Here is a 14,007-nt window from a genome sequence, read left to right on the forward strand (position 1 = left end):
TTTTTTGTCTTGTCTTTTGTTTCACACACACTTTCACTTTTACTTCCGAATGTACTGTTACAAAATACATTAATACATACATACATTTATGCCGCCAGCTATGCAAGAGTACAGTTGGGTGGAAAAGGTGAAGTTTTTACAAGCAAATACAGACTCTTCAAGGTTCCTTTAATCCTATAGATTGATTAGTCTACATTAAGGCGTAAATGGAAATGTATTGCTTAAAGGCAATGGTGTTCGTACACATTGCTAATATGGATATAATAACTCTTTTATTTTCAATTATTGTAGATCGGAATTGAATTGCCTTACGGTGGATATTGAATGGACTTCTTTCAGTTATCTCAGATACATTTTTCTTCACTTTTTCATGGCTGCGGGCTATTGAAATAAAGGCGTGGAAGGCTCAGAACTTTAGTTACCTCTTTTAGTGGATTTTTATAATGATTGTAATCTATAAGTACTCGTACATTTGCGACGCCATGGTGGTGCCTACTACAATATGTAGTTTAAGCTAAATTTATTTTCCAAATTTTATAGGACAATAATTACAAATAAAATACATTAAGAACTCGTTTGTACCTGCACGACGCAGAAAATCTTCTACCCTGGCATATTTGACAAGAAATTTACAAACGATTAGTTAATTTTAATTTTAATTTCATTCCACTTCTAATCATTTCATTTATGTAGCCTTCGCGCGGCCATCTACCTTTGTTGTCACATTAGTTTAGTCGGACTTACATTAATATCAATAATATAATATGGATGTGCGACTTAAGTGGAGCAAGAGGACTCAAAATGCATATTTTTCAAAAACATATTTCAATTATTTATTTACTCAATTTCTCTGAAAGCAAATAATTTCCTGCTTGGGAGCAATGAAAAACGAAAACACAAAGTTGGGTATGTAGAGTATTTTCCTCATATTCGGTAGGTAAACATTTATGCGCACATTTAAATTTGGAAGCTACTGCACATCAGTCATTAGAAAACTGTTAAGCAATAAAGACTTAATCTAAATCAAATTGGTTAATTTTTATTATAAAAATAATATTCACATGAAAAAATATATATTAGTAAATTAAAAAAAAAATAAAAAATGTTGCAAACATTTCTAGTATATTTCCCTGAAATATCCTAATAACTGAGAGCTTAAGGATTCCACCAAAAATGTTAAGTTTCTTTTTTCTAGCAATATTTTGAGAATTGAAAAGTTTTGTGTTTCATTAAACAAACACAAAACAAATATAATGGTTTTAATTTTTCCACAAATATTAAGTAGAATGGAAAATATACGCAAGTATTCAAACAAGAAAGGAATAAAAATATTAGCAAACATTTAAAACAAAACTATATGTAAATTTTTCGGTCTATTTGTTTTAAAAATATGTTAGGAATTGAAAGCTTAAAGTTTTCATTAATACTTTTTTTCAGAATTTTAGTATTAAGAATGAAATAAAATTTTAAATACATAATTTTAAACAAAATTAAAAAAATGTAAGTATCAAAAAAAGTGAGAAAACAGGTTTTTTATAATTCCAAACTATTTGTTCCGAAAAATCATAATGGAAACCTTTAGGATTTTGTTGAAACAAATTGCTTTTATTTGTGGGAAATATTATTCGTGTTGAAAATTTAAGAAATTTATCAAACAAGAATAGCACAAGAAATTTAAAAAAAGTATGAAACAAAAATTCCTTCCGGCAGAAAAATTTGACACACAGATGGCGCTTCAAGCAGTAAGAAGGCGTTGTTCCTAAGCAACGACAGGTGGGCATTCCCACTATTTAGAACTGGTAGGGGCTGGCTGATCCCTTACCCTGTAAGAAAGCAAATAGATTAACGAAACCAACGCAAGACTGAGTCTTGTCGAGACCCTATGCTCCCGAGTGGAGTGAACAAGAAAAACAAAAAAAAACCATTAAGCAAATTTAAAAATATCAAAAACAAAATATGTCAAAACAAATACAAAAAGGAACTATAAAAATGTTCAGTCTATTTTTTAGGAAACTATATATCTTATTGAAAGCTTAAAGACTTTATCAAAATATTTAATTTTATTTTTTGGAAACATTAAATAGAAGTGAAAAATGAAGTATCTCATAAAACAAAAAAGGAACGAAAATGTGACAAAAAACTCTGAAATAAAATTAAAATTAAAAAATTATAAAAAATGGTAAAAAACTTAAAACAAAACTTGCATTCTATTTATATTATTATGAAAATATCTTCGGAATTTAAAGCATAAGGATTTTATTCAAACATTAAAAAAAAAATGTATTATTGTATAATTAAAAAATAATTTCTTATTATAAAACAAAAAAAAATTTATTATAATTAAAAAATAATTTTTTATTATAAAAAAAAAATATTTATAAAAAAAAATTTTTTTTGTTTTTATTTTTTTAGAACCTTTTTGGTTTTTTCTGGAATTTGGTATTTAGAAACCAGCATAAAATTAAACACCAAATTCTAAATAAAATTAAGAAGCTCAAACAAATTTTTTTATTTGTTTTTAAATCGTGATTGAAGGCTTAAAGATTAAAAAAAACATTATTTTTATTTGATGGAAATATTTTTAAAGTAGAAAATTTTCATATTATATTTGGTCACACCAGAAAAATCAAAAAGTTAGAAAAAGAAATGAAATTTAAAAAATTATTCAAAAAAAAAAAATAGATAAATCAAAAAATTTTAAAATTTCTGTCTTTTATATTTTATTTCTTTATGCAGTGTAACTACAACTTCATTCTGCTGAAAATATCTACTACTGATGTTCATTTCACAAACCTTTACTGCATAATTTCAAATAAATATGTATTTGAATCTCATAATAGTTTCAACTGTTTAGCAAATAAATTGAGCTTTATAAAACCTTGCTTTGAACTCCTAATAGTCCGGTTTATTTATGCAAAAATATTTCCTTTCATTAAGCATTTCTCTCCCCTCCTTACATTAATTTTTATTTGAGTTCATTTTATTGATTTATTTCTACACCAATTTAAAAAATGTTTTCCCCTCAATTTTTTTGTACTCCAAAACAAGAAATACCCATAAATAGCCTGGCTTCTGGCAAGCTCCTGCTACAAATTGTGCTTTGTATTGCCTTACTGTGGCTACAATTTAATGTCGCCTCTGAATAGTAGATTATTTTATGAGCAGCCTTTTCATAACAGAAAATACTCGAGGGTATGCCGTTCATTGTCTCAATCTGGTAAATATACGCCCCCCGAATCATTGTCATTGTGGCATGCATTGTATATTTTAAGGCGGCTTTGCTTGTTTGTTAGTCGCCTTTTGTTAAGTGTATATGTAAGTCGGGTATTTGGCGTGTGATTTGAAGCAAGTGTGTTTGTACCAACTGACTTTCGTATTTTTTCGCTTTTATGACTTTACGCATAATAAAGTTTACCGAAGTCATGGATAAGGACTTTATGAAGAGGGTATTTCAAGCTGGAGCTTCTTTTTTATATTCAAATTGAAGATATATCTTGAATGGTGACATTTGTTTGCTATATTTATATGAATGATGAATAATATTTTTAAAATTTGCCTTGCATTCCTATGCTCAGATGTCAATTCTACTCGTATTGGAGAAATTTTCAAAAATATATAGGCATAATTCCGACTCTGGCTAAGCTAGTTCGCGCTGAATGTGAGCTTTCAAAATTGCAATTTTTCAATTCTGATATGAAATCAAACTGATTTTAGTATATTTTTTACTCAGCCTGTGCGAATTTCTGTACTGCACTGTCCTGTCTTTGTACCGAAAAATAAAACTCTGATAAAAGTGAAATTCTAACTTGAAGGATCTTGTGCACATATTTAAACATTTTATTCAAAATCTCGTTCCTACTTGCACTGTGCGAATATTTTTTTATTTCTTTTATTTACTTTTTTAGGGAATAGACAAACAACACATGCAGAAGACGACGCTCAGACTTCATATCGACTATTGTTTTACTGCAGTCTTGTCTGCTTTCGATTCTGTTCTGTGCTTATCTGCTTTTTCAGTTACCCAGAAATTCTCGTATAATACACAGATTTTTATGGTTTCTGTTTATCTTTGTGAGTATCAAATAATTGTTTCTCCTTCCCTATTTTTTAGCTTTGAAGAGAAAATTATCGGCTTTTTTAATTCTTGGGCATAAATTCACTTGCTGAGAAGCCAAATTTAAGGTTTCCTTACTTAAAGCTTATTGCTTGTGCGTGAATTTGTGTGCTCGTACATTCATTTATACTTTATTTATATACGTATTTAGACATGCGTGTAAAAGACGATCCTTGAAATAAACAATATCCATTTTAAGAAAAATTCAATGAAATAATACTCATGATATTTATATGCACTTATGGTTTCAACGAAGGTTTGCATTTTATTATACCAAAATTCTGCATATTCGACATTTCTTTGGAAAGGTTGATTAAAATGTATTTAACGAAAATTTGTTGAATTGTTTTTTCATTTTTCACAAAGTTTGACATTTGGATTAGTACGATTTTTTGAGTTGAATGAAACAAGTAATTTAAAAATATAACACAAAAAAAAGAAAGAATAATAAAACAATGCACACTCTAAAGGAAGTTAAAATAATAACACTTGTAATACGCTCAACCGGAGCAGAGCAGAACAGTCTATGTAGAGTCTGCAATCCAGGCACTGGATTCGGCTACAGCAACCTCTTAACTGGTGGAACAAATCAGAAATAGCCTTACCACCTTAAGTGTAAACCACAAAGTTATCTTAATCTGGGTCCCGGAAACACTGAAGGAAAGGAAAAAGCGAACGAATTGTCAAGAAGGGGACCTGTCATGAATTACATTCTTTCAGAATCGATATTCACGCCACTGGGTGCAATCAAGAATACAATCTCCTCAAAATATCTACGAATCGCAGATTTTAGATGGAAGGATCAGACAACATGCAAAGTCACCCGAAAGTTATGACGCACCTACAACCACAAACGCCATCACTGATAAATATGAAACGAAGTGATGTGTGCCGACTCACGGCAATGATAACTGGCTTCTGGTTTACATGAGAGGAGGCAGCCACAATTGGCATCATGTACAATATATACTGCCATAGTTGTAATGAACCGGCGAAAAAAGAAACTATCTAATACTTTCTCTGTGAATGCCCTGCGCTTGGCAAGCCGCTTTTTGAAAATCTCGAAGAGCTGGCAGCCATTGACATAAACAACCTCTAACGTTTCTCAGTCACACAGACTGGATATGGTCGTGTAGGAATAAATATATAACTTGTTGGTAGCGAGGATGTGGCAATAAAATGTTACAGAAGCACTAATTGGATTCTTGGTGAATCTTTACTTCAACTAAGCAACCAGTCTTCAGACGCTGATTCAATTGTTGATGGCGCTGAGGTATTCGATAAACAAAACTTTCAGGAACTCTTTGATGTCATTATTGAAGGTGGCAAAAAGGAAGTGCAATGCAGAAAAGCAATGAACGAAATTGTAACAGAACACAATGAACTGCTTGCCCCACCCAAGGAAAGTAAGCAACATCCTATAGAGCGAGCGCAAATATTTCCTGGCAGGAAGTAGATGGCCCCCTGCTGTTATCGAAAACATGCCATCCCTCGGAAATATTTAAATATTACCGTTGAATTACAATATAACATCAGATATTATTGGACATATCGCATTCCAAACTAATTTGTATGCCCGATAATCTAGTAAGTCACACATTTCCACAAATGTGTCAGAAATTCGTACTTTCCTTGCAATAAACTTTTTGATGGGAATAAAAGCTCACGATTCAATTATCGAGACTACTAGTCATCTCGGGTTGAATTGAACGACAGTTATATTTTAGAAATGAGGCCTGTGAAAAGATTTAACTGAATTTTGAAACAATTTTGGATATGGTGCAAGAACGGTTGAAACTGTGCTGCAATGAGTTTTATAAATAACCCGGTACATACCATGCGCGGTGGTATATAAATCGTAACGTATCCCCATAGAGAATCCTACAAGGATAATTTTTTTCTCTTTATATTTTGTTCAATAAATATTTCAAATGAATAAAATTATTATTACTTTTTTATTATTCCTTGTTAACTCCTCTCGGGAGTATAGGGCTTCGACAAGAATTGTCTTGAGTTAGTTTTGTTAATATATTTTGTTTTCCGACCAGTCCTTAATAGTGAGAATGTCCGCCTGTCATTGCTTATGTAGGAACAATGCCTTCTTACTGCTTGAAGCGCCATCTGTGTTTCACATTTTTCGGCCAGAAGGATCGCACAGATGGTTGATGACTTCGCTAAATTTAGTGTTTCTGCGCTATTACCGCAGTCGCCCGCTTCCTCTTGCTGACACCACTTGATGCGTAAGTAACTGTGTCTTTTTCCTTGTTGTTGCTTGTTTTAGCAGCCACAATGCAAATGCCGAATTCTCCTCTCAACAAGTCCATTGAGTGGCATGTGGTACCGTCTTGCTGAAACCACATGTTATGCAAGTCAAGCTCTTGCATTTTGGGCCAAAAAAAGTTGGATATCATTTCACGGTAGCGCTCACCATTCACAGTTACGTTACGATTCGCAGCATCTTTAAAGAAATACGGTCCAATGATACCTCCAGCCCATAAACCGCACCAAACTGTGACCTTTTCTGGATACATGGATCCAAAAATGAGCTTCGTCGCTGAACATAATTTTTCGATAAAAAGTGGATCTTCGGCCAACTTTCCAAGAGCCCATTCACCAAAAATTCTGCGTTGCGGTAGGTCGTTCGGCTTCAATTCTTGCACCAGCTGTATTTTGAAAGGCTCCACACCTAAATTATTTCGCAAAATTTTCCACGTTGTTGAGTAACAGAGGCCCAATTGCTGCGAACGACGACGAATCGATAATTGATGGTCATCATTAACACAGGCCGATACAGCTACGATATTTTCTTCAGTTCGCACTCTACGTAAGCGTCTTCGTGGCTTGATGCCCAATAATGCAAATTTGGTTCTAAATTTAGTCACAATAGCTCGAATAAGCGCTTCAGTGGGTCGATTAACCGACCATAAAATAAAAGAAGCGCGCTATAAACTTTCTTAACAGAACACCTATTTTTATAATAAAATTCAATGATTTGCAAGAGTTGTTCGTTTGTAAGACGATTCATGGTTAAATTATAGACTAAACTGAAGATGTTTGACAGTGAAACAAAAGACGAAACGTGCGTCAACTGTTTAAACCAACTGTTTAAAAAGATAATAGCTAAAAAATCATCCGTTATATCTAAAATTTCCCTATACTCTATACTCCACTATTTTATACTATCTTTCCATCATTCGCTCATTAAAGTTTTTTGTCAAATTTCTCATTTTTATTTTTGGTGAGACAATCCGTGGACTTTTTTTCTTATATTCCTTCGCTTTCTATGACATTCGCCTTGCCGGATGTGTCTATCAAATACTCGCCATTTCGCTTAATTATTTTGACAGTCATCCGTTGCTAAAAGACGACAATGGCGCACATTCCTTATGAGTCTGTACATTCTTCCATTTTCCGTTTTCTATGTTTTGTTGTGCTTGGGCAGAAACAATTCCATTTTATGTACAATAGGAGTTGCTGCCAGAAGTATGCTTTGAAAAATGTAATGCAATACAATTTTTTTGCTAAGCTCATTACTTACAATTTATTTTGCTCTATTACGTTCATGTGAATAATATGTGGCGACGTACGTACATAAATATTTTGGAGGCATGTTAGTGAAAATTATTACAACAGCAATTACGTTTATGCGCCTAAAAGTGGGCAAAGCGCGTTGTGATGGGCACGCCATGCAACGCCTTTTTGTTGTCACATTTAAGCCAAATAAAGTGCAAAAATCAAGCAAGCCCATTATGTATGTGGAAGTAAATGATGAGTGTAATAAAGAGAAAATTCAGTAGATTCATGTAAGAATGCACATTCAAACACTTGTGTGCAAAACTGTGTATCTGTATTTGTGATTATTAATGATTTGTTGGGACAGAAAGTTGTGAAATATGAAGCGTTCAACCGCAAGCTGGGAAAAAGTAATGAGTTGCAGAAAAAATCAAGAAAAAAAAACACACTGGTCAGTAAATAATGAAAGGCTGTAATATTATTAAATACCGTAAAGTAGGGAGGGTTAAAATATTAATTCAACAGACGTTAATTGCGCAAATGTTTTTTATAAATTATGTCATTTTGAAATATACAATAAAATGTTGAGCATCTCCAGAAGTCATTTCTGTATTAATAATTATCATATCTTTCATTTATTTTCTATCTGCCCACCCATATTTTCAACTTGCAGTTTCTTCTCTCACTCAACCACTCACTCAGCTCAATCAACTCCTCACACTTACCGCTTCAAATCCGGACTCGCCGTATACGGTGCCGAAACTTCCTTGATTTTCAAAATTATGATGGCTGTTGTGAAAATGCACGTAATATTTACTACCGTTAGCAGCGAAGAGATGATGCCATTGACCAAGAACTCCGTTGGTAAATAGTCCGTGTAGAGAAATGGGTATGACGAATTGCCATTCAAAGGCTCGCCCTTCAAGTGCGGTATGCGTATGCCGGGATAGATTAGCCAAATGCAAGCCAAGGCCCAGAAGAGACCCTAAGAAGATAGCAGGAAAATAGAAAATAGTAAATAGCAAATATAAAATAGCCAATATTCACAACTTTTGGAGGAGACATTTAAGGTGACAGAAGATTAATCAAAAGGGGCAAGAAGTCTTAATCAATATAAGAAGAGCCCAGAAGAGACCTTGTAACTTCTATCTACAATAAGACATATAAGCTTTATCGCGGTCAAATGAAAACTAAAGAAGCAAAATGGCTGATAATTTCAATTTTTATGGAGATATGAGTACAAGGTTAGGTTAGGTTATGGTGGTGGCCTATCTGCTCTACCAACTCACTTAGACATTACAGGTCCGCTATGACACCACTATGCAATACGGGCGACTCATTTATTTATCTTCATGAAACCATTTTGCGGCATTTATGAAGTGCAAGAACGGTTCAATCCCCTCGTCGGACAGTTCCGTAATAAAATTGGAAAAGGATCTGCCTAGAAAATCACCACTGATTTTAGCTGAGATTGGGCAATTGCAAAAGAAATGCTCAACTGTCTCTTCCCCTTCCTCATCTCTACAACATCTAAAATACCCATGGGATAAAACTCCTATTCTCAAGGAATACCTGCCAAATAGCCAATGAACGGTATTACAAGCCAGCATCTTTCAAATATTTTCTCTTGAAAGGCTAAGCAGTCTCTGTGCCTTTGTCTTTCCTTCATTTGCCTTTCTTATTTTTTGCGGCAACAGTAGCTTTGCTGTTACGCATGTGCCCTAATCTCTCCATGACCTATTGGCCTCTTGGCTAATGTTGTTTTTAGTTATTAGTTTGCTCGTGGCCATAGGTATGCCAATGGTACTCCCATCATGAAACAGTTGAAGAGTAGTACCTTCCCTGGCTGGCTTTCGATTTTAGAGCTTCCCCTCAACATCTCTGTGCCTCGGAACCCAAATAAGGCTGTCCATGAATATGACACTAATATCATTTATGGCCCCCAGCATTCTTATGGAAACTTTGATCTTAGTATAGCCGCATTCATTGATTTAATGGCCGCCTGGCTATCCGAGTAAATACAGGCATGCGCATTCAGATACGTAGCCACTTCTTTTATAGCTAGAACTTCTGCCTGAAAAAAACTCTGCAGTAGTCTGGTAGTCGAACGTATAATTCAAACCCTAATTCCATCGAAAATACTCCAAAACCAAACTTTCGTCTAGCTTAGAACCATCTGTATGGCGATTTGGTTTCCCCCTTCTCAATGACTTTGTTGTTTGCCACTCTCTTCTTGACGGTATGCTCTAGGAATAGACTAGTCCATTTCTTGTTTGTGACTTTTCAAAGCATACAAAATAGAGACCGGTCTTTCCATAGCGCCATACTTTTAAGTCTATGTTCCAAGTTGGCGGCCACATGCTTCCTTACAAAATTTAGTGCAGGCAAATTTATTAGCATTTCGAGCACTTTTTTTTGGGGTATGAGTACAAACATAAAAATATAAATAACTAACTATGCTTTCAAGAAGGCGGACTATGCCAGCTTGAATGTCTTTTTTATGAGACCCAATTGGACAGATTTATACCAACAAGAATCTGTTGATGATAAACTGCGTTGCCTCTACAACATTATTCAGGAAGGTGTTACCCAATTTGTGCCGGTTTACTTCAGAAAACCCAGTAGATTTCCACGCTGGTTTTCTAGGGAATTGACTGAGAAAATCATCCTGATAAAAACAGCGCACACACAGTATAAAAAACAGAAAACCAGGCAAAACTACACACTCTTCAGTAACCTGAGACAAGAGTGCAAAAATATCTGCAACAAGTGTTGTAATGTGTATGTTGATAAGGTAGAAGGGTCACTGAAAGGTGACACCAAAGCCTTCTGGAATTATATCAAGGATAAGAAGCGAGGAAACAGTGACATTCCAGCATCCATGGTCTGGGATAATCAATCAGCATCAGCATGGCGTGGAGATCAGTAACTTATTTGCACAGTTCTTTAAAAGCATATATGCACCGGTGTCTGACGATAGCGTAACCCTGGTACACTCACACTCTTGCACGCAATCGGTAAACCTAAATGACTTTGAGGTTACCTTTGTTAATGTCTTCAAGCAACTGAACTCCTTAGATCCTAGTAAAGGTGCGGGACCTGATCGCCTACCGAATGCCTTTCTTAAAAACTGCGCCAATGGGCTCTGTGAACCGCTGACACACGTTCTCCAATCGTCTCTGCAGTGTGGTGTTTTTCCTACAGACTGGAAACTCTCGTACGTCAGCCCCATTCATAAAGAAGGTCCAAAGAATACAGGCACGAATTATCGGACAATCTGCATTCAGTCGGCCTTGGCTAAACTTTTTGAAAGGCTGATCTTACCGCAACTCTCTGCTGATCTTGGTCCAATCGTCACCACAAGACAGCATGGCTTTATTGGTAGCCGTTTAACGTCAACTAACATGTTCGCCTACACCAACTATCTACTGAACTCACTGAGTACCAACACCTGTGTTCATATCATCTATATTGACTTCAGTAAAGCGTTCGATCGAGTTGATCATGACATCTTGCCATGCAAGCTCAGGAAATATGGCGTCTGCGACAAAGCATTAGACTGGCTTAGGTCATATCTTGCTGGTAGACACATGCAGGTCAAAGTGCATGCGGCTAACTCTCGTGTTCCGCAAGGTTCTCACCTCGGTCCGATTCTTTTCAGCATATTCGTGAATGATATTGTTAACGACTTCAACTCGGAATACCTACTCTTTGCAGACGATCTTAAAGTTTATCGATCAATCACTAGTGTGCTGGATAGCAATCACTAGTGTGCTGGATAGTCATCTACTACAACAGGATGTCGTTAATCTCCCTACTGGTGCACAAGGAACAAACTGGATCTCAACTTTAAAAAGTGTGCTGTGATGTCCTTCTCGAGATCGCGCACTCCCTTACCTGCAGTGTACACACTCAATGGTGATAAAATAAGGGAGGTGGATGACATCAAAGACCTCGGCGTCACGATTGACACCAAACTAACTTTCCACAAGCACATAGACGGAACAACTCAGAGAGCTTTTAAGATACTCGGATTTATAACTAGGAATAGTAAGGACTTCAAGAACCCCTACTCCCGGATTTGTCTTTTCAAAACTCTAGTTCTTCCAATACTGAAGTACGGATCCATAATGGGGTCTCCATACACTGAAGCAGGCATTACTAGAATTGAAAGAGTGCAGCGTAAGCTCTGCAATACCTTAGCCTTCCCGCATTCATCATCAACCGTTTCAGCTACAGTCTGCGGGCTCGCCGTCGCATAACTGATCTGGCGTTCTTCTATAAAGTGGTAAATGGTATTATTGATGTCCCGGAAGTACGCAGCTCCTTCGAGCTTGCCCCGGCTAGTCTCACTCTTAGGAATAGTCCTTTACTGAAAACAGTTGCTACCTACAAAAGCTACGTTTATCACGGCCGATCAATAGACTAGCCATCAGCGTCAACTCACTTCATGGTGTTCTCGATTTCTATGGTGGAACCTACGATACATTTCTGCGAAATGCCAAAAATATCATCCTATAGTAATACCCTGATTTTTCTCAAGAACCTTCTGTCTAATCTTTGTCATCGTATTTCTTACCAGCCCTCTATAAATTCTGATTCTGTATTCTCTTTTTTATTTGTATGTACATTGCCGATTGGCGTTTGTATTAAATAAACAAAAAATAATATATACATTTTCTAGCAAATCTCCCTTTTCTAATTTTCGACCCCAGATCTCAGTTTCAAACATCATTTCTGCCACGCAAACTCGCCTTTCCACGTGAGAGACCTTCAAGTCGTACCATATGCCACCCATCTCTTTGCTTTTGTATGAAACTCAATGCTGCTTGAGTACCCCCAGATGATTGTGGAGTGATTTGCTTCTTTGCCTTGGGCGCCAGACTCTTTTGAACAGTGCCTCTAAATCTTTTTCTTCCAATTTTTTGCTTGATCAGACCGCTGGTTTGATATACCAAGTATTATTTTTTAAGGCATCGAGACTCGAACTGGCATATTTTAAATGACGGATTGCGTACACAGCAAGCTTCCAACAACATTCGGGTACTCTCATAAGTACTTTTTTCGAATTGAAAAATGATAGTAAAACTCCCCGCAAATGCTGCTTATTATTTATGCAAACAAATTTGAATATTTACATTTTAGTGAGTTGATTCATAGTAACAAATAAACCCATACGTAGAACCATTGTCTGGGAGGTACTTACTTGTACAATAGGTTCGAAGCTCTTTAGGACAACTTAAACTTACTCCTGAAAAATCTGCCATTTTAACGTTATATATGGATATCTCGTAAAGTACGGAACAATTTAAAGCTCGTTGTCAAGGTGACATTTCACACTAAAAAAATTCGTTTGTTGTTTTTTATTTGTTCCATTCAATTGTGCGGTACAGGGGTTAGTAATGGACGTCAGGTACATTTTACAGTTTTTCTTTCATAAAGACGAAAATGCAAGTCAGTCTGCTAAAATTGTGAACTCGTCGCTTCCGTTGACACATTTTTGATATTAAAGCATATGTCGACAAAATCATAGAAATAATCGAGGTTCATTGTGGTGGTCGTAGCATCGCCCACAAGCTAAATATCAACCATAAAACAGTTTCACACCATTTGCCCAAAAATGTTACTCGAAAATAATGGATTTTTATTACTCAAACTAATATAATGAATGACCCAACAAAATGCTCTATTATTCTTTCTACCTTTGCAATTAGTAATATGAACAGATGCTTCATTCGCCTAAAGTCCTAATCTAATCTCGTATATTTATTGCATGTTCCCTACTAAAATCACCCGGATCAACCATTTGTCAATAGCTCAACATCTTCGTCATTTGTTGGAGCCTACAAAAAAAGAAGAAAAGCCATCCCTTTAAATTCACAAACAAAAAAGAAAACATCTGAATAATCACCATCAGTTGCGCATTACTTATTAAAGAAATAAATAAATTATGAAAATTTCATAGATCGCATTTCGATTTGAATTCATGGTCATTTAAATTCTTTTGTTTCATTCAGCTTCCTCAGCCTTTTTTATTGCTTGCTATGAGATATTTCATTCCACTAACGGTTGTGCCAAGAGTTTACTAAAATTATTCAGACTCATCATTACCAACGGCCATTTGTTTCCCATTTGTCTGCCATTCGCTGCCTGACCTGGTTTTTTGCCATTCGGTCAAGCGGCTGCCTGTAAATTTCAAGCACAGCCACCAAATAATTTCCTCGCCTTACCACCTACACATAAGTGGGTATGTATGTATATATAAGTCATCCTGTGCAAACCGAGTTTATTTCCTTTTTTTATATATTTATTTATATATTTTTATATTTATTTATCGTTTGCAAAATGTAAATTAAAAATGGAATTGAATGCAGCTGCTC

General features: G+C 35.4%; 1 protein-coding gene across 1 annotated transcript in view; it reads right to left on the minus strand.

Annotated features, from left to right (window-relative positions):
* Positions 1 to 14,007, minus strand: part of LOC128863155 (uncharacterized) — a 207,107-nt gene that overhangs the window by 43,759 nt on the left and 149,341 nt on the right. The window contains exon 10 of the mRNA XM_054102130.1: positions 8,353 to 8,612. Coding sequence (XP_053958105.1) covers positions 8,353 to 8,612 — 260 coding nt within the window. The remainder of the gene's footprint in view (positions 1 to 8,352; positions 8,613 to 14,007) is intronic.

Source organism: Anastrepha ludens, chromosome 5, assembly GCF_028408465.1.
Source record: "Anastrepha ludens isolate Willacy chromosome 5, idAnaLude1.1, whole genome shotgun sequence".
Classification (NCBI taxonomy): domain Eukaryota; kingdom Metazoa; phylum Arthropoda; class Insecta; order Diptera; family Tephritidae; genus Anastrepha; species Anastrepha ludens.